Source organism: Jaculus jaculus, chromosome 11 (genome assembly GCF_020740685.1).
Source record: "Jaculus jaculus isolate mJacJac1 chromosome 11, mJacJac1.mat.Y.cur, whole genome shotgun sequence".
In the NCBI taxonomy this organism is placed as follows: Eukaryota; Metazoa; Chordata; class Mammalia; order Rodentia; family Dipodidae; genus Jaculus; species Jaculus jaculus.
The window spans coordinates 108,764,750-108,786,127 of NC_059112.1; the positions used below are offsets into that span (position 1 = coordinate 108,764,750).

Genomic DNA, 21,378 nt, shown 5'->3' on the forward strand with positions numbered 1-21,378 from the left:
CCTCAAAAAAATGAAAAAGAGGGGCTGGAGAAATTGCTTAGCAGTTAAGTGTTTGCCTGTGAAGCCTAAGGACCTTGGTTCAAGTTTTTTTTTTTTTTTTGGTTTTTTGAGGTAAGGTCTCACTCTGGTCCAGGCTGACCTGGAATTAACTCTGTAGTCTCAGGGTGGCCTTGAACTCATGGCGATCCTCCTACCTCTACCTCCCAAGTGCTGGGATTAAAGGCGTGCGCCACCACGCCCGGCTTCGGTTCAAGTTTTGATTCCCCAGGTCCCACGTTAGCCATCTACACAAGGGGGCGCACACATCTGAAGTTCGTTTGCAGTGGCTGGAGGCCCTGGCGCGCCCATTCTCTCTATCTGCCTCTGTCTCTGTCTGTCTCTCTCAAATAAATAAATAAGTGAAAAAAGAAAAGGGAGGCAGACAAAACAGGGCAGAGTAGCCAGATGTGGTAGCTCATGCCTTTAATCCCAGCATGCAGGAGGCAGGGGTTAGGAGGATCACTGAGTTACGAATTTGAGGCCAGCCTAGGACTGAAGAGTGACTTCTAGGTCAGCCTGTGCCAGAGTGACATCCTACCTTTAAAAACAAAAAACAAGATGGGTGTGGTGGTGCACACCTTTAAGTTCAGCACTTGGGAGGCAGAGGTAGGTGGATCACCATGAGTTCAAGGCCAGCCTGAGACTACATAGTGAATTCCAGGTCAGCCTGGACCAGAGTGAGACCCTACCTTAAAAAGAAAAAAAGGGGGGGGGGAGGCTGGAGGGATGGCCTAGTGGTTAAGGCGTTTGTCTGCAAAGCCAAAGGACCCATGTTCTATTCCCCAGGACCCATGTAAGCCAGATACACAAGGGAGCACATGCTTCTGGAGTTGGTTTGCAGTGGTTGGAGGCCCTGGCATGCCCATTCTTTCACCCTCCCTCTCCTTTCTCTGTCAAATAAATAAAAATAAAATATTTTTTTAAAAAGATAGGATAAGGGAGTGAGACAAAAGTTTTGAACCCAGGGGAGGTGGCTGTGATTAAATCCCGTGTTTGATGTCCCAAAGCTGGACACTGCATTGCCACAGGGGGATTTCAAAACTTCAGAGTTTGGCTCTTTTCCCACAAAGAGCATGGCTGTGAGTCAGAACTGCTAGGCTCAGAACAGGCTGCAGTACTCGACCCTTGAAAGAGACCCCACAGTCCTAGAATTCCTCAAAATAAATAAAAATTAAAGCGATACATAACAGTAATGTGGTAGAAACAATCTCCAGGAAGTGAAAGAATGCTCCATGAAATCTGGTTCCCGTGGGGAACCCAGTGGTCCCCGGGTTAGGTGCAGGGAGGCAGGGACCGAGCCTGATGACCTCATTCTAGCAATATAGGAAGGAGAGGAATGGTTTTGTTTGTTTCTGGGACAGGGTTTCATGTAGCACAGGCTGGCCTTGAACTGACTGAGTATGGAAAGAGGAGCCTTGAACTACTGGATTCTCTTTCCTCCTGCACCTTCCACGTCATGAGATTATAGACATGCACCACCACACCTGATTTAAAAAGGATTTTTTTTTTTTCAAGGTAGGGTCTCACTCTAGCCCAGGCTGACCTGGAAACCTGGAACTCACTATGTAGTCCCAGGGTGGTCTTGAACTCCTACCTCTGCCACCTGAATGCTGGGATTAAAGGCGTGCACCACTATGCCTAGCTTAAAAGGGATGATTTTGAAACCATTTTGTGCTGTTTGGAAAATGGCTCAAGAAATTCAAGTGTCTTTGTGAAAAACTTCATTCAAAAGCTATGTTCTCCATGAAAATGTTGGCTAAGGGTTGCGCTGTATTTATACACAAAGTTAAACAACGGGTTTGATACGGGCCCTATATGAAGACCCCTCCCCGTATATCCAGGGCCCCTGCACCCTTCCTGGGGCTGGTCCAGGCCCCAGGTCTTGCCTGTGGAATGCAGATACACCCTATGACAGTGAGCACATGGGTTGGGGCTCACGGGTTGGTGGGCTCCTCCACAGCCTGTGTGCTGGCTCGGAATTCGTTGTGCAGAGATCTTGAATGCCTGGTGGGCCCAGGGGCTTCCTGGGGGTCCCTCTGGAGGGAGGGCAGTGGTGGCAGGGGTGTCGATTGAGCCAGCACCGAGATGGCAGAGCTGACTCTGGCGCGAGGGCCCAGGGCTAAAGACAGGAGAAACTGCTGTGTTCCAACAACTTCCCCAGGAGAAGCCCAAGGCTGGAAGTGCTTTGTGGGCCTCTGCCGGTACTGAGCACTGCATAAACTAACTCCATATACAGCTCCAGGAGTGGGTGCCAAAGAGGAACAGAGAACCCAGGGGACCGAGGGCTAGCATCCTGGGCTCAGGTGGCCAAGCCTTAGCCCCCTTCTCTTGGACACACAGTACCATCCAGTGAATTGGAACTAGGATCAGGGGAGAAAGGAGAAAGTGCTTTGTAAACTGTCAAGGGCCTCTAGAAGCCCCAGGCATGCAGATAGGAATCAGGGAAGTTCAGGGTCTCTGTTCACCCAGTCTGGCTCCTGAAGCCAAGAGGCCCAGGACAGTAAGCAGCCTCTTTTGTCCTCAGCAGCCAGGTAGTCCCCTGGAGACAGGCACAGACTAGGCTTCTGGGATGGTGCTGGGACCAGGAAACTCCCTTGAAGGGGAAGTATGAGCCCAGGAGGCTCCATGACCGCTCACCAGGGAGCAGAATGCTGGGTGCACGCTCCTCAGGGCTCTTCGCTGGGCCCAGTTTGCCGCTAGGGTTCAGTCAGAGCAGGGGGTTATTGAGGGAGGTGAGATGGGAGCAAGCCCCAGGTTGAAGGTGAAGGAATGGGCAGGACCAGGATGACCAGAAATCTGCCAGAATCCCAGGTAGGTCAAGTACTCACAGGGGTAGGTGGCACCTGTCCAGGAACCAGGGCGCACTCTCTCACTCCACTCACTCAGGTTTTGAGCTGAGGGACACGGAACCTTCGTGGCTGAGGAGGAAAGATCTGAGCAGCTGGGGTCCTGAGTTCTGGGCCCTGTACCAGGCCAAGCTTTACTCTGGTAGAACCACAGTTTCCCCGTCCCATCAACTCTGCCCGTCTTCCGTGAGTGGATGTCTGCTCCCTTTGCCTACATAATAGCTAGCATACGACACAGGTATAATAGGAAAGCCTACGTTGATGTAGTGAATCTATTTTGGACTAGAATGTTCTTTGCATAAGTAAGCAAATAACCCATTGGAAACAATCCTCCTGCCTCAGCCTCCCAAGTCCTGGGATTCACATGCCAATGGATTTCTAAAACTGGGCTTCATTGTCCCAAGCAAGGTAAAGCCATTGGGAGTGCCAGCTTAGGTTCTGGTTGGTCGTGTGGATCTCGGGAATGAATGACTCACTGAGGGAAAACCCCTCTCTTGAGGGTAACAGCCCTGGAGGAGGTCCACAGTGGGTAGCGAAGGGGCCAGGGATGCCCCGCCAGACCTCTCTGCTGAGGGTGTGTCCTCTATGCCTCTGTAAAATGCCTGATAGGGCCCTGTGGGTGAGCAGAGGAAGGTCTGGCACAAACTTGGGCTCATTAAACATTAGCTCCTGCTGCCCTGTTTAGTGATCCCTGAAGCCCAGCTAAGTCCCCTCTCACCAGGGTCACAGTGGGGGACCTGAGCAGATACCTACTAGATAAAGGACATGGGAGATGCTATTCTGCCCCTCTGGAAACAGAACGGGACCATTATTGGGTTGGATGGTGGCACACACCTTTAACCCCAGCATTCAGGAGGCAGAGGTAGGTGGATCACTGTCAAGGCCACCCTGACTACATAGTGAATTCTAGGTCAGCCTTGACTAGAGTGAGACCCTACCTTGAAAAATCAAAAACAAACAAATGAAAAGAAAAGGAAAAAGTCTCTGCTTGTGTAATTATGGGTCTTGAAATGGGATGGCAATGAACCCTATATCCAATGACAAGTGTCCTCTCCAGTCAGAAGAGGAGGTGGAAGCTGGGGTAACAGCCCCTGCCAAAGGCAAGCAGCTGGAGGGGCAAAGACGGGCCTCACGCCCTGACGCCATAGTAACCATAGTGATCGATGTTAAATGTGCATAGGTTGGGTTTCTTGCTGGCTGACCCTAACCCATGACCCAGGGTCTGGGCCAGGTCCACGTCTCCTTCACCCTCTCTTCTAGTCCGCACTCTATAGACAGATTCATCCCCCCAAGTTCTGCCTGTGCCTGGCTTCTGCTTACTGCTTACTACAAGACCTTTGCACCTACTATTCCCCCCACCTGGACTGCTCTCTTCCCTCTGACCCTCCGACAAGTATTCCATTTCCTTCCTCAGAGGTATTTGAGGAGCTTTCCAATCCCTCCCCCATGGACCAGCTTGGGCTGACACAAGTTTATCATTAGCCCAGCACCCATCCCAGTCTTTGTCTATACTAGATTTTGCACAGGCCAGCTGTTCTGTCTCCACGGCCTCCCTGCAAATGAGCTGCTTCTGTTGGGTTGTTTTCTAGTACTGGTGAATGGACCCACGGCCTGGCACTTAAACACTCTACCTAGGGCTGCAGCCCTAGTCTTTCAGGTCAGCTATTTCTTTTCTTTTTTATTTTATTTATTTATTTATATATTTTTGGTTTTTTGAGGTAGGGTCTCACTCTGGTGCAGGCTGACCTGGAATTTACTATGTAGTCTCAGGGTGGCCTCGAACTATGGGCGATCCTCCTACCTCTGCCTCCCAAGTGCTGGGATTAAAGGCGTGCACCGCCATGCTGGCTTCAGGTCACCTATTTCTGTTTGGGATCATGAATTACGGCTTTCCATTATTTGTTTATGGCCTAGTCCCCTTCATGACCACAGGGGATTGCTCTTATCTTTTGCTCCCCAATGTCTCCTGGTACCTAGTTAGGTGCCTGGCACACAATGGAAACCCCTTTTGCAAAGACTAAAAGGGATCTCCAACCAGGGGTGACCCTGGGCTCCACCTGCACCCCATTGCCCAGCCCAACAGACTCAGGACTCAGGGCAGTGGTCTGCAAAGGGTCTGGTGCCTCTTACCTGCCAGCTCCTTCTCCCCAGTGGCCACAGTCCGGGCCCCAAGTTGACTGTTCATTCGGCCTTTGTACAGGATCCCGTCCACTCCCAGGATGTCCACTTCAGCCTGTTGGATGGTCAGGATCCTGGATGACAGCCGCCCCACTGCCACCACCCACCTTCCTGCACGAAAGGCCAGAGCCAGAGTACAGCCTCCTCGAGGCGCTCACAGCTCAGGTCCTGACCCCACCCTCTGGAGGGCTACAGCCAGACTCACGCTGTCATAGTTCATCACTTTGGGGTCCCCGTAAGGGTACAGTGTTGACAGGTCACCCTGCTTTTGCTTGAGGCTGCTGTCAAGTCGAGGCCCATCACCCCAGTCCTGCTGGGAACCTAGACTCTTCTCCTGGACCAGGTCCTGGAACTGCACCTGCTGCTGATGCTCCCTGGGCAGGACAGAAGGTCAGCAGCCACCTAGAGACACCTCTGGCACAGAGGAGCCCAGCCCAGGGAGGCAGGCCTGGAGCCTGGCAGGTGGATACAGACACGCACAATTTTGGGAGGGAATAAGTCACGTCACCTTCCCCAGGCCCCATCTCACCTGGAGCCTTGGTCTGGCCTACCAAGTGCATGTTGTCTCTGAGCTCCGGAAGTCAGGCACAGGAGGGCGAATGAGCCAACACGGCTTCCCCACCCCTAGCCCGAGTCCCTTCTTTTCCCATGGCTGTGACTGACACTTGGCAGTTCCTATCCCATTTCACAGAAGCTCCTGGGTCCCCATGGTGCTAGGACCCAGGGAACCAGCTGGGGCCAGTGGGGGAGGAAGCAGTTAGATTAAGAAGCCTCCTCTGCCACTTACAAACCATGACCTTGGGCAGGTCACATATGCTCTTCCAGCCTCAGTCTCATCAACTGTAAAATGACAGTGAAATACTCCTCCAAGGGAAGCCATGAGGAGTCAAGGCCAGACCTACCCAAAGGGCCTCAAACATCAGTCAACCAACAGAAAACAAGTATGTCAATCCCAGCTCATGGGGTGTTTGAAGACAACATAACAAGAGGCCCTCCTGTTTGTTTATTTCCTCCCCCCCCCCACCAATATTGTGGGGTTGAACCAGGGCTTCTTCACACATGCCAGGAAAACATTTTACCACTGGTCCACATCCCCAGCCCTCTGTGTAGTTTTTATGTTGAAGTACTGTCTTACTAAGTTGCCCAGGCTGGCCTTGAGCTTAGGATGCCAGGACAAATGTTGGCTCCTCTATCCTCTGTGTGCCTGCCAGCTACACACCACCTCCCATGGGCACCCTGTACATCTGCGCTGACAGTCTCTAAAGGACGGGTCGCAGGCCTTGGGAAGGAGGCCCCCCCACCTCATCAGCTCTCGCTGCAGGTAGCCATAGCTGTTGGCACTGGCAGGCCGCGTCACTTGAGCACCGTGGATGGTGATCAGCTGTCTGGAGGCAAGAAGGAAGCAGAGCTGTGGGAGGCTCACATAGCCAGCAAAGGGCTCTGGGTTTGCAGGAGGGAGGGGGGAGGAGGTGGTCTACCCACCGTCCACAGCACATAGCCAGCAGCCTCTGCACCACAGCATGGGGAACCTCTGCCAACTGGCACATGAGACAAACACTACTCTGAGTATGAAAGTAAAAACTAGGCTAGAGAGATGGCTCAACGGTTGAGATGCTTGTCTGCAAAGTCAAAGGACCCAGGTTCAATTCCAGACATAAAATGGCCTGGATATCCATGACCTCACAGTGCCTGACACTACCTACACAAGACCATCATAAGAGGAGGAAAAGATGGTGACATCAAAATAAAAGAGAGACTGATTGAGAGGGGGAGGGGATATGATGGAGAATGGAATTTCAAAGGGGAAAGTGGGGAGAGGGAGGGTATTACCATGGGATATTTTTTATAATCATGGAAAATGTTAATAAAAATTGAGAAAAAAAAAGAAAAAAAGAAAATTCCAGGTCAGCCTGGACTAGAGGGAAACTACCTCAAAGAATAAAAAGATATTAGAAAGTTGTGAATCCACCACCACCTACACACAATGCTTCCCTCTGTCCTTTTGTCTTTTCTCCCACCCCCTCACCTCCCAAGGGTTCACTGCCAGGGACAGCAAGGTGATGGATACAGAGCTGTGTGTAAGGATATGTACAGGCAGATTGATGTACAGTGGAGCGTATGATGAGTGTGTACTTGAGGTTGGCTCGGTGGTGTCGCAAGGTTTGCTTGGGGACAGCCGCGGTCCTGCGCGGTGGGGGGGGGGGGCTCGGCTCAGGGCTGGCGGCGGTGCTACTCACGGGACGGTCATCATCTCCACCCTCCGGTCGCAGGAGATGCACTTCACACGCTCCAACAGCTTCCTGGAGGACAAGGCGGGAGCTGTCAGCGGTGCCGGAGGCTGCGAGGTCCGCGGGCCCCTCCAAGGCCCTAGGGCCCACGATCAGAACGAAGCGGCTTCCTGCCTGCTGCAGACTCGGATGGTCTATATCTGGTCCTTCCCAAGCCACCCTGGGGGCAGGGGCACCTGTGGGGGCACGGAGGGAACGGGAGTGCGCTACCTGGGGGTGGCTATCTGCCGTGGGAGTCACAGGCCCGAGCAGCCTGCCAATTGTGTGGCCCTGGCAAGTCCCTTCTCTCTTGGACCTCGGGTTTCCTCGTTTGGCGCAGAAAGGCTGGGGTCCCCTGGCCAGGAGTCAGAGCTCCCATCCCCAGCCACCCCTCAATCAATACACTTACTTTTTGTTTATTTGTTGTTAAGGTAGGGTTTCGCTGTAGCTCAGGCTGACCTGGAATTCACTATGGAGTCTCAGGGTGGCCTTGAACTCACGGTGATCCTCCTGCCTCTGCCTGTCAAGGTGCTGGGATTAAAGGCGTGCACCACCATGCTAGGTTACACTTACTTCTTAAAGCCTGCAGCACGGTCTGGATCGAATTTCAGGCCCTCTATTATAAGCTTCTTGACTATCTTCCAGACTTCTTCCACATCTTTCTTCAAGTTTTGTAGATCACTGTGGACCACCTGCCAACCAGAGAAGAAGACTAAGTTCTCTCACCCTAGCAACCTGCAGAGCTTCGGAGAAATAAGATGGATCAAAGACAGTGAGAGCCCTCAGCTCCATCTCCCTTCAAGACAGTGAGAGCCCTCAGCTCCATCTCCCTTCAAGACAGTGAGAGCCCTCAGCTCCATCTCCCTTCAAGACAGTGAGAGCCCTCAGCTCCATCTCCCTTCAAGACAGTGAGAGCCCTCAGCTCCATCTCCCTTCAAGACAGTGAGAGCCCTCAGCTCCATCTCCCTTCAGGACAGTGAGAGCCCTCAGCTCCATCTCCCTTCAGGACAGTGAGAGCCCTCAGCTCCATCTCCCTTCAGGACAGTGAGAGCCCTCAGCTCCATCTCCCTTCAGGACAGTGAGAGCCCTCAGCTCCATCTCCCTTCAGGACAGTGAGAGCCCTCAGCTCCATCTCCCTTCAAGACAGTGAGAGCCCTCAGCTCCATCTCCCTTCAGACAGTGAGAGCCCTCAGCTCCATCTCCCTTCAAGACAGTGAGAGCCCTCAGCTCCATCTCCCTTCAAGACAGTGAGAGCCCTCAGCTCCATCTCCCTTCAAGACAGTGAGAGCCCTCAGCTCCATCTCCCTTCAGGACAGTGAGAGCCCTCAGCTCCATCTCCCTTCAAGACAGTGAGAGCCCTCAGCTCCATCTCCCTTCAGGACAGTGAGAGCCCTCAGCTCCATCTCCCTTCAAGACAGTGAGAGCCCTCAGCTCCATCTCCCTTCAAGACAGTGAGAGCCCTCAGCTCCATCTCCCTTCAAGACAGTGAGAGCCCTCAGCTCCATCTCCCTTCAAGACAGTGAGAGCCCTCAGCTCCATCTCCCTTCAAGACAGTGAGAGCCCTCAGCTCCATCTCCCTTCAAGGCTCCCACTCTTCTGCTCACTACTGTTAGAACTTGCAAAGTGAATCTCCCAGTAACTACAGCAAGAAGCACCATCAGGTATTGGCTCCAAAGCAACTACTGCTCATCTACAGGGTTGGAGGCCCAAAGACACATTTCTCCAGAGCTGGGGAGACAGCTCATCTGTTGAAAGTGTTTGCTTCCAACAACAAAGAAAGGTGTTTGCTTACGAAGCCTGATGGCCTGGGTTTGATTCCCCAGTACCCATGTAAAGGCAGATAGATGAACAAAGTGGTAAATGTGACTGGAGTTTGTTTGCAGTGGCTAGAGGCCCTGGAATGCCCATACTCTCTCATAAAAAAATTAATTAATTAAAGCTGGGCATGGTGGCACACGCCTTTAATCCCAGCATTCGGGAGGCAGAGGGAGGAGGATTGCTGTGAGTTCAAGGCCACCCTGAGACTACATAGTGAATTCCAGGTTGGCCTCAGCTACAGCAAGACCATGCCTTGAAAAACCAAAAAAAAAAAAAAATCACAAATTAATTAAAATGAAACATTTCTCTCAGTAATTCCCATGCCCCTGACATTTACACACTTAACAGGTATTTATACAGGGTTTGTATGTAGAATGGTCAGTTCTGTTTTTTTTTTTTTTTTTTTGAGGTAGGGGAAGTATGGTCTCACTCTAACTCAGGCTGACCTGGAATTCACTATGTAGTCTCAGGTGGCCCTGAACTCATGGCAATCGTCCTGCCTCTGAGTGTAGGAATTAAAGGTGTACACACGGGCTGGAGAGATGGCTTAGCGGTTAAGCGCTTGCCTGTGAAGCCTAAGGACCCCGGTTCAAGGCTCGGTTTCCCAGGTCCCACGTTAGCCAGATGCACAAGGGGGCGCACGCGTCTGGAGTTCGTTTGCAGAGGCTGGAAGCCTTGGCGCGCCCATTCTCTCTCCCTCTATCTGTCTTTCTCTCTGTGTCTGTCGTTCTCAAATAAATAAAAATTTAAAAAAAAATAAAAAAAATAAATAAAGGTGTACATACCACCATACCCAGATTTGCTTTTTTTTTTTTAAGTGTGTGTTTTCTTATTTTATTTGAGAGAGAAAGAGAAAGAGGCAGACAGAGAGAGAATGGGCTCAAGGGCCTCCAGCCACTGCAGACAAACTCTAGAGACATGTGCCACCTTGTATATCTGGTTTATGTGGGCACTAGGGGATCGAATCTGGGTCTTTAGGCTTCACAAGCAAGCACTTTAACCACTAAGCCATCTCTCCAGCCCTCTGTTGCTTTTAGTATATTCACAAAGTTGTACAGACATTCCAATCTAGCATTTATTATAAGATAGGGTTTTGCTGGGTAGCCTAGGCTGGCCTTGAACGCCATTCTTGCCCCAAGCCTCTCAACTAGGATGGCAAGCTTGCACTACCACACTTAGCTTAAGAACAAAGTTCTGCTGGGTGTGGTATAGCAGGTCTCTAATCCCAGAGGTAGGAGGACCACCTTCAGCTCCAGGCCACTCTGATACTACATAGTGACTTCCAGGTCAGCCTGGTCTAGACGGAGAGCCTACCTTGAGAAGAAAAACAAAGCGATGCTAATTGGAAGAAGCCAGGCACAGAAGTCATGGTTGATTTAGGGGAAATGTCCAAATAGTCAAATGCACACAGACAAGCACTTGCCAAGCATCTGCCATCGTGGAGGCTGGGGAGTGCACACCACTGATCACACACACACACACACACACACATTATGGATCATAGGTTAGAGGTGCTTACTTGCAAAGCCTGACAGCCTGGGTTTGATTCCCCAGTACGCATGTAAACCCAGGTACACTAAGTGGCACGTGTGTCTGAAGTTTGTTTGGAGAGCAAGAGGCCCTGGTGTGCCTATACTCACTTACTCATTCTCTCACTTTCTCTTCTTGCAAATAAATAAAAATATTAATTTTAGCCAGCTGTGGTGGCACACACCTTTAGTCCCAGTACTCAGGAGACTGAGGTAGGAGGATTGCCATAAGTTTGAATCCAGCCTGGGAGTATACAATAAGTTCCAGGTCAGCCTGGACTAGAGTGAGACCCTACCTCAAATAAAAAATTAAAAAATAAAAAACCTGGGTACAGTGGCGTACACCTTTAATCCCATCACTCTGGAGGCAGAGGTAGAAGGATTGCTGTGAGTTTGAGGCCGACCTGAGACTCCATAGTGAACTCCAGGTCAGCCTGGACTACAGCGAGACCCTGCCGTGAGACCCTCCACCCCCAATAATAATAATAAGGGCTGGAGAGAAGGCTTAGCAGTTAAGGTACTTGCCTGTAAAACCTAAAGACCCAGGTTTGATTCCCCAGTACCCATGTAAGCCAGATGCACATGGTGGCACATGGGTTTGGAGTTTGTTTGCAGTGGCTAAAGGCCCTGGCCTGCCCATTCTCTGTCTACATCTGCCTCTCTCATTCTCTCTCTTCAATAAATAAATAAAAATTTTAAAAAAGTTCAGGGACGGGAGAGATGGTTAATGGTTAAGGCTCTTGCATGCAAAGCTAAAGGACCCAGGTTTGATTCTCCAGGCCCCACATAAGCCAGACACACAAGGTGGTGTGTGGGTCTAGAGTTTGTTTGCAATGTCTGGAGGCCCTGGCATGCCCTTTCTTTCCTTCCTTCCTTCCTTCCTTCCTTCCTTCCTTCCTTCCTTCCTTCCTTCTCTCTCTCTCTCCCTCCCTCCCTCCCTCCCTCCCTCCCTCTCTCTCTCTCTCTCTCTCTCTCTCTCTCTCACACACACACACACACACACACACATACACTCTTTCAAATAAATAAGAATTAAATATTTTAAAAAATCGTTCAAAGTCAGCCTCAGCTACCTAATACAGATACACTGACCTTGTGCTGGACAGGTGGCTGACGGTGCTTGTTTCTAGCTACACTCACCTTGGTGTTGAAGTCCTTCTTGAGATGCTTCAGAGAGTTCTTCCAGTTGCCCTCTTGGGTTGTGACCTTGAAAAGCATGCTCTGAACCATCTCATTCAGCTCTGTCACCACAGTCTCCAGGTCAGCCCGGTTTGCCTTGCTAGCTAAGGTGCTCTTGTCAGCTTTCTAGGAAGACAAGGGCATGGGGAGGGCAGGGCTGCTGGGGTTAGAGCCCTGCGACCCGATTGGTCAAGTTTTTCTAGCTCAAGATCAATGGATGTCTAGCCTTGGTTTAAATTCAAGATTGCAGGTCTGTGTTGCCTCAAATGCAACCACGAGTGTCACTAATCCTGAGCCACTGGAAATATGAGACGACTGGGCAACTTTTGAGGAGCCCCGGGACCTGCTTGTGTGGGTAGAGACGGGGGGTGGGGGAGCTCTGGCCCTCTTGGCTGGCCTGTCGGGGTACTGTTCTGTGTCAGGGCCCAGCTCTGGTCTGGGGGCAGTGGGAGGGGAGGACTTCTGCTCGCTCACTTCACTCAGTTCATGCTCTACTGCCCTCTTGTCCGCCTTGTTCAGATCCAGCATCTTGATGTCAGTCCGGAGACCCTAAGCACAGCGCAAAAGGAAGTCAGCCACGCGCACAGCGACAGCCGCAGGAGCCTGTGAGCCTCATGCCTCCCACGTGCCGGAGGTGGTGGCAGGCCGGACGGACAGCAGGCGGGGTGCATTAGAGGGCTCAGGTTCTCAGGCCCCAGTGCCTGGAGCAGAAGAGAAGAAACATGGTGCTGGAGATAAACTGCCCCCTAGGATGTTGGGGTACAGGCATGCACGACTGTGATTGTTAATGTCTGGTTGTCAATTTGACAGGATTTAAGTTGGTTTTTTTTTTTTCCAGCCAGCGTGGTGGTGCATGCTTTTAATCCCAGCATTTGGGAGGCAGAGGTAGGAGGATCACCATGAGTTCAAGGCCACCCTGAGACTATACAGTGCATTCCAGGTCAGCCTGGGCTAGAGTGAAACCATACCTCAAAAAAACCAAACAAAAAAAATTTCTAATGTAGGGGTCTCGCTCTAGCCCAGGCTGACCCAGAACTCTGTAGCCCCAGGCTGGCCTTGAGCTCACAGTGCTCCTCCTACCTCTGCCTCCCAAGTGCTAGAACTAAAGGTATGTACCACCATGCCCAGCTGATTTAAAATATTTTTTTAATTTATTTATTTGCAAGCAGAGAGAGAGAGAGAGAGACCAAGAGGAAGACAGAGAAAGAGAATGAGCACTCCAGGGCCTCTAGCTGGTGCAAATGAACTCCAGACAAATGTTCCCCTTCCGTGACTGGCTTTACGTGGGTACTGGGGAATCTAATCCCAGGGTCATTAAATTTTGCAGGCAAGCATCTTAACCACTGAGCAACCTCTCCAGCCCTTGGCAAGATTTAGACTCACCATGTAAACAAATCTGTGGTCAGGTTTGTGAGAGATTTTCTAGATTAGAACAGCTGAGGTAGGAGAATCCACCCTAAGGGCAGCACCATCCAATAGGCTGGATTCCTGGACTTTACATATGGGCTGAAGAGATAACTCAGTGTTAAAAGCACTTGCATGAGAGCTAGGCATGAGAGCCTCTCAAGCTAGAGACCATCAAGTTCAACTCCCCAGAGCCCATGTAAAAAGTTGGACATGGTCAGGGCATGGTGGCTCATGCCTTTAATCCCAGCACCCAGGAGGCTAAAGTAGGTTTGTCATGACTTTGAGATGAGCCTGAGACTAATTTCAGGTCAGGCTGGGCTAGGGCAAGACTCTTACCTTGAAAAACCATAAAAACACAAAAGTTGGGCTTGGGGCTGGAGTTACGGCTCAACACTCGACTGAAAAGCTTAATGGCCCAAATGCACAAAGATGGTACATGCAACAGGAGTGTGTTTGCAGCAGCAAATAGCTCTGGCACACCTATTCTCTCTTTTTCTCTTTCCTCTTCCCCCCTCTTCTCTCTGTTTGCAAATAAGCAAATAAATTGTGTGTGTGTGTGTGTGTGTGTGTGTGTGTGTGTAAAGCCTAAGGACCCAGGTTCAATTCCCCAGCACAAACATAAGCCAAATTCACATGGTGGCTTATGCACCTGGAGTTCATTTGCAGTGGCTAGAGGCCCTGGTGCAACCATTCTCTCTCTCTCATAAACAAATAGAAATAAATAACTTAAAACAATTTTAGTCAGCAATCGGGAGACAGAAGTAAGTGGATTGCTGTGAGTTCAAAGCCAGACTGGAACTACAGAGTGAGTTCCAGGTCAGGTCAATTTAGGCTAAAGTGAGACCCTACCTTGCAAAAAAAATTTTTTTTGAAGTTGTGCATAAATCGTCTGTGGTAGTTCATGCTTTTATTTATTTATTTTTGGTTTTTCGAGGTAGGGTCTCACTCTGATCCAGGCTGACCTGGAATTAACTCTGTAGTCTCAGGTTGGCCTTGAACTCATGGCGCTCCTCCTACCTCTGCCTCCCAAGTGCTGGGATTAAAGGCACCTCAAAAAGAAACAAAGAAAGGACTAGAGAGATGGCTTAGCGGTTAAGTGCTTGCCTATGAAGCCTAAGGACCCCAGTTTGAGGCTCGATTTCCCAGGACCCATGTTATCCAGATGCACAAGGGGGCGCATGCATCTGGAGTTCGTTTATAGAGGCTGGAAACTCTGGTATGCCCATTGTCTCTTTTTCTCTCTCTCTCTGTGCCTCCTCCTCTCTGTCGCTCTCAAATAAATAAACAAAAAAAAAATTTAAAGGTAGCACATGCTGGGCATGGTGGCACATACTTTTAATACCAGCCCTTGGTAGGCTGAGATAGGAGGATCACTGTGAGTTCAAGGCCAGCCTGAATTACAGTGTGAATTCCAGGTCAGCCTGGGCTAGAGTAGAACTCTACCCCGAAAAAAAAAAAAAAAAAGTAGAGGTAGAGAAATGGCTTAATGGGTTAAGGCATTTGCCTGCAGTGCCTAAGGACTCAGGTTGAATTCCCCAGGACCCATGTAAACCAGATGCACAAGGTGGTACATGTGTCTGGAATTCGTTTGCAGTGGCTGGAAGCCCTAGAGTGCCTATTTTCTTTCTCTCTGCCTCTCTGTCTCTCTCAAATAAGTTTTTTAAAAAAGCTGGGTGTGGCCACACATGTTAGTAACCTCATATCATGGGGGATGAAAACCAGGGAATCAGAAAATTACTGGGACTCACTGTTGGATATTGGCTCCAGGTTGAGGGAAAGACACAAATGAGCCTGATACTCTCCTCTGGCCTCTGATCCCATGCACATGGGGTATGCATACTGCACACACATGTGCATACATCCCACACCTCACGCTACACACACATTCTACACACATGCAAAAAAGAGAGGACACTAGCTGAATATTCAACATTTGTTCTTCTGCCACACTTTCCCCACTATGATAATTCTACCCTCTGGAAATATAAACTGAAATAAGTTCTTTCCTCTTTTTTTTTTTTTTCCTTCGAGGTAGTGTCTCACTGTAGCCCAGGCTGTGGAACTCATTCTGTAGCTCCAGGCTGACCTCAGACTCATGGCCATCCTTCCACCTCAGCCTCCTGAGTGCTGGGACTAAAGGCATGTGCCACCAGACCCAGCAGCACTTTTCTTCTCTGGGCCACTTCTGGTCGGGTACCGTATCCAGCAAGGAGAAAGTAACCACCCTGCCAATTGCTGTGCTGGGGACCAGACCCAGGGCTTCTCGTGGCTAGGCAAGCACTCCACCATCTGAGCTGCATCCCAGGCCCTGTACCAATGTTTTTTCCTTGGTTTTTCAAGGTAGGGTCTCACTGTAGCCCAGGCAGAACTGGAATTCACTATGTCGTTTCAGGGTGACCTTGAACTCATAACGAACCTCCTACCTGTGCCATCCTGTGTGCTGGGGATTAAAGGTGTGCACCACCATGCCCGGCATTATTTTTTATTTATTTTTTAAAGTATTGGTTGCCCTTTTTTAAAAAACAGTACTTTATTTGTTTGTTTGAAAGATAGAGGGACAGATAGAAAGAGAGAATGGGTGTGCCAGGGCCTTCAGCCACTGCAAACAAACTCCAGAGGCATGAGCTTACATCGGTCCTAGGGAATCAAACCTGGATCCTTTGGCTTTACAGGCAAGCACCTTAACTGCTAAGTCATCTCTCCAGCCCATATTTTATTAAAAATATTTTATTTATTTATTTGGCAGAGAGAGAGAGAGAGAGAGAGAGAGAGAGAGAGAGAGAGAGAGAGAGAATGGGCTTACCAGGGCCTCCCACCACTGCAAATGAACTCTAGATGCATGTGCCCCCTTATGCATCTGGATTACATGGGTCCTGGGGAATTGAACCGGGTCCTTAGCTTCGCAGGCAAACACATTAACCGCTAAGCCATTTCCCCAGCCCTCATATTTTATTTTTTTTTTTGAGAGCATGTGAGAGAGAGACATAGAGAGAGAAAGGGAGACACAGATAGAGAGAATTGACATATCAGGGCCTTCTAGCTACTGTAAGTCAAAGTCTAGATGGTGCGCCGTCTTGTGCACATGTGCTACCTTGGTCTTGCATCACCTTGTGTGTCTGGCTTACATGGGACCTGGGAGAGTCAAACATGGGTTCTGAGGCTTCACAGGCAAGTGCCTTAACTACTAAGCCATCTATCTCTCCAGCCCCTGTATCAACCTGAAATGGAGATTTATGGCTGGAGAATGTCCAAACCCCATCATAAGGCTCTGCATGGGTGGGGGTGGGAGGTTCTGTGGTCACCTGTTCTCTGGTTTCTTGCTCTATTTTGGCTCCTTTTCTTTATTTTATTTTTATTTTTTATGTTTTTTTTGGGGGGATTTCAAGGTAGGGTTTCACTCTAGCCAAGGCTGACCTGGAATTCACTATGGAGTCTCAGGGTAGCCTTGAACTCACAGTGATCCTCCTACCTCTGCCTCACAAGTGCTGGGATTAAAGGAGTGTACCACCACACCCGGTTTATTTTTTTAAATATTTTATTTATTTATTTGAGAGAGAGAGAGAGACAATGGGCACGCCAGGACCTCTATTCACTGCAAATGAACTCCAGACACATGTGCCATCTTGTGCATCTGGCCTGGGTCCTTAGGCAAGTGCCTTAACCATGAAGCAATTTCTTCAGCCCCTGTTTTTTATTTTTATTTTTATTTTTATTATTTTGTTTTTATTTATTTGACCAAGAAAGAAGAGGAGAGAGAGAAAGAGGGAGAGAATGGGCACACCAGGACCTCCAGCCACTGAAAACGAACTCCAGATGTGTGCGCCCCTTGTGCATCTGGCTAACATGGGTCCTGGGGAATCAAACCTGGGTCATTTGGCTTTGCAGGCAAACGCTTTAACCACTAAGCAATCCTCCCAGCCCCCTCTTTTTTTTCTTTATTTCTGAGGTAGGGTCTCACTGTGGCCCAAGATGACCTAGAATTAACTATGTAGTCTCAGGGTGGCTTTGAACTCACAGTGATCCCCGTACCTCTGCCCCAAGTGCTGGGATTAAAGGCTTGCACCACCACACCCAGTTTATTTTTTAAATATTTTATTGTGAATTATTTATTTGAGAGAGGAGATAGACAGAGGAAGAGAGAGAAAGAGGCAGATAGAGAATAGGCATATCAGGGCCTCCAGCCAAGGTAAATAAACTCCAAATGTATGTGCCACCTTGTGCATCTATCCGGCTTATGTGGGTCTTGGGGAGTTGAACCTGGGTCCTCTGGCTTTGCAGGCAAGCGCCTTAACTGCTAAACCATCTCTCCAGCCCTTGTCTCCTTTTCTTGATGGTTTTTGATTTACTCAGAGACCAGCTCCTTTCCTGTGACTCCCCTCCCCAGAGCAAAAACCAGCTCAGGTGGTTGTGTGCACCAGGACTTTGATAGATACATACATAGTGAATTCCAGGTCAGCTTGGGCTAGTGTGAAAAACAAAAAAAGTGGGGGTTGGAGAGATGGCTTAGTGGTCAAGGCGCTTGCCTCCAAATCCAAAAGACACAGGTTCAACTCCCTAGGACCCACATAAGCTGGATGCACAAGGGGTGCACACATCTGGAGTTCGCTTGCAGTGGCTAGAGGCCCTGGTATACCCACTCTCTTTCTCTACCTGCCTATTTCTGTATCTCTCTCTCTCTCTCTCAAATTAATAAATAAAAATAAAATATTTTTAAAAAGTGGTGCACACCTTTAATCTCAGCCCTCAGGAGGCAGAGGTAGGAGGACTGCTGTGAGTTTGAGGCCAGCCTAGGCTAAAATGAGACCCTACCTTGAAAATTACATATAAAACTTTGAGGGGGGTGGCTGGAGAGATGGCTTAGCAGTTAGGACATTTGCCTGCAAAGCCAAAGGATCCCAGTTTGATTCTCCAGGACCCACTTAAGCCAGATACACAAGGGGGCGCATGTGTCTGGAGTTCGTTTGCAGTGGCTGGAGGCCCTGGCGCACCCATTCTCTCCGTCTCTCTCTTTCTCTCTCTCAAATAAATAAAGAACGTTTAAAAAACTACTTTGGGGAGGGTCCTGAGGAGGAACTGTGTTGCTTGCCCTGCCCAGGCCCCACAGCTCTCCAAACCTTGAGGTCATCCATGCGAATCTGCAGCTTTTCCACCGTCCTGGACAGCACAATGTACTGATCCTTCATTATCTCTATCTGCTTGCCCCAAATTCTCTCAAGTTCTTCTTCCTAAGTGGGAACACACGATATCAGAAGCCTCTGCTTCTGAGGCTGCCATGGCCGGAAGGGGCTTGAGACCTTCAGGAAGAATCGCAGGCCCCTGCACTCCAACCTGCCATCTGAGAAGCCAATAGAGACGCTTGGCAGGACCCCCACAGCCATCAAGCCTGTGGACTCCGACCTGTCAGATGGCCACCCTATCCCAGTCATTTTCCCAGGTATCCTTTCAACTCTGAGGCAGGACTGCACTGGGGAGGGCCATAGTGTCAAGAAACCCAATCCCAAACCGGGCGTGGTGGCGCACGCCTATAATCCCAGCACTCAGGAGGCAGAAAGTAGAAGGATCACCATGAGTTCGAGGCCACCCTGACACTTCATAGTGAATTCCAGGTCAGCCTGGGCTAGAGTGAGACCCTACCTCAAAAAAAAAAAAAAAAAAATCAGAGCTGGAGAGATGGCTTAGTGTTTAAGGCATTTGCCTGCAAAGCCAAAGGGCCCAGGTTCAACTCTCCAGGACCCACATAAGCCAGATGCACAAGGGGCACACACAGCTAGAGTTCATTTGCAGTGGCTGGAGGCCCTGGCCCACCCATCCTCCCTCTCTCTCTCTCTCTCTCTCTCTCTCTCTCTGTCTGTCTTTCTCTCTCTCTCTCTGCCTCTTTCTTGCTCTCGAATAAATAAATAAATAAATAAATAAATAAATAAATAAATAAATAAAATATATTAAAAATAAAGTTTAAAAAACCACAATCAAAAAGCCCAGTCCCCAGCTCACTCAAAGCCATCAACATCTCAAATGTTCTTTCTTTGCCAGGGACACTGACCTGAAGCCTGGATTTCTGAAGGTTATCAATCTTTTCCTCCAAGATATCCACTGTGGTCTCAAGCCTGGAGGAGCTTCCCATGTTAGCTGAAAGGAAAGGAAGGAGTGGGGCTTAGTGTGGTGGTGCACACCTTTAATCCCAGCACTTGGAACACCAAGGTAGGAAGAGCTCTGTGAGACTACACAGTGAATTCCAGAGCTAGAGGGAGACCCTACCTTGAAAAGTAAAACAAAAGCAAAACCAGAAGAGCTGGAGAGATGGTTCAGCAGGTAAGGCGCTTCTCTGCAAAGCCTAACCACCCAGGTTCAGTTCTCCAGACCTCATGCAAATTCAGATACACAATGTGGCACATGTATCTGGAGTCTGCAGGGGATGTAGGCCCCGGAATGCCCATTCTCTCTGTCTTTCTCTCTCCGCTTGCAAATAAATAAGTAAAAAAAAAAAAAGAAAAAAAATTTAAAAAGCTGGGTGTGGTGACACACGCCTTTAATCCCAGCACTTGGGAGGCTGAGGTAGGAATGCTGTGAGTTGAAGGCCACCTTGAGAGTACATAGTGAATTCCAGATCAGCCTGGGCTAGAATGAGACCCTACCTTGAAAAACCAAAAAATAAAAAATAAAAAACAAAAAGGAGGAGGAGGCAAAGGGGAAAAAGAAGGGAAGGGCCAAACCAGAATGGAACTTTGGTGCCCTCGGTTACTGTTTCTCAAGAGAGTATGAAAGAAAAGCAAGGTGATTATTCAGGGTGGTGGACAGTGGCTCTCAAAAGGAGCTCCCTGCACCTCCGGCACCAACAACAGCACCATCTTGAGCCACGAATAGAGCTCAGTAGTTTAGTGCTTGCTTAGTATAGCTCAGTGGTAGAGTGTTGGCTTAACATGCTGGAGCCCTGGGTTTAACCCCCAGCATTGCAAAAAGGAAATGTATATCCTTGGGCTCCAGCCAGATAAACTGAGTCGGAAGCTCCAGGTGGGTCAGCAATTTGCTTTTTGGTGCTTTCCAGGGACACTTCTGCTGAGCACCAGGATGGCTCGCCAGTACTGTTCTCCTCTGGGGTCATGTAGTAAAGATGCCCACCCTCTGCATGCAATAGAGACATATTAATGGGTGCTACCTCTTTGCAGAATGGGGCTGAGGTTTCTAAGAGTACATCTTTCTGCCTGGCAGGTTCTCACAGTCCCAAAGTGACTGCTTGATCTGAGCTCTGTTTAGTGGTCATGCTGGCTGAGCCAAACTATGAAGATTCTGTGCAAAAGTCTGGGAAGATGACTCAGTGGTTAATGGTGCTAGCTTGCAAAGACTGTTGGCTGAGGTTTAATTCCCAAACCAACCATGTCAGCCAGATTCAAAGGGTGACACAAGTGTTTGGTATTGCAAGAGCAAGAGGCCCTGGTGTGTGCGTGCGCACGCACACACACATGCAAATAAGTGAGTTTAAAACGAAAAGATCCTGGGCTACAGAGATGGCTTAGTGGTTAAGGCACTTGTTTGCAAAGCTTGAGGACCCATGTTTGACTCCCCAGGTCCAGTGTAAGCCAGATGCACAAGATGATGCAAGTGCAAGGTCACACATACATAAAAGGGGGCACGAGTCTGGAGTTGGGCTGCAGTGGCTGGAGACCCTGGCAGGCCAATTCTCTCTCCCTCTCATAAAAAAAAAAAAAAAAAGCTGGGCATGGTGGCTCTTATCTTTAATCCCAGCACTCAGGGGGCAGGGGTAGGAAGATCACCAAGAGTTCGAGGCCACCCTGAGAATACATAGTGAATTCCAGGTCAGCCTGAGCTAGAGTGAGACGTGACCTCAAAAAAAAAAAAAAAAAAGATTTCATGTGTGGTGGTTTGATTAAGGCGTCCCCCATAAATTTATGTGTTCGGAATGCCAGATCCCCAGCTGATGGAGATTTGGGAAATAATGCTCCCTGGAGGCAGTGTATTGTTGGGAGTGGGTTTATGGGTGTCATAGCCAGTTTCCCCTTGTCAGTGTTTGGCACACTCTCCAGTTCTTGTTGTCTACTCAATGTTGGCGATGAGATGATGTCCACCCTCTGCCCATCCCATCGCTTTCCCCTACCATCA

The 21,378-nt window shown here is 49.4% G+C and overlaps 1 protein-coding gene across 1 annotated transcript in view; it reads right to left on the minus strand.

The window, feature by feature from the left end:
• Window positions 1-1,784: 1,784 nt before the first annotated feature.
• Window positions 1,785-21,378, minus strand: part of C11H16orf96 (chromosome 11 C16orf96 homolog) — a 39,599-nt gene continuing 20,005 nt past the window's right edge. Inside the window, exons 6-16 of the mRNA XM_045161291.1 lie at window positions 19,304-19,389; window positions 18,378-18,488; window positions 12,331-12,405; window positions 11,818-11,982; window positions 7,904-8,022; window positions 7,301-7,363; window positions 6,365-6,448; window positions 5,269-5,437; window positions 5,016-5,118; window positions 2,868-2,957; window positions 1,785-2,158 (exon numbers count right to left, since the gene is read on the minus strand). Coding sequence (XP_045017226.1) covers window positions 1,974-2,158; window positions 2,868-2,957; window positions 5,016-5,118; window positions 5,269-5,437; window positions 6,365-6,448; window positions 7,301-7,363; window positions 7,904-8,022; window positions 11,818-11,982; window positions 12,331-12,405; window positions 18,378-18,488; window positions 19,304-19,389 — 1,250 coding nt within the window. The 3' untranslated portion in view covers window positions 1,785-1,973. The remainder of the gene's footprint in view (window positions 2,159-2,867; window positions 2,958-5,015; window positions 5,119-5,268; window positions 5,438-6,364; window positions 6,449-7,300; window positions 7,364-7,903; window positions 8,023-11,817; window positions 11,983-12,330; window positions 12,406-18,377; window positions 18,489-19,303; window positions 19,390-21,378) is intronic.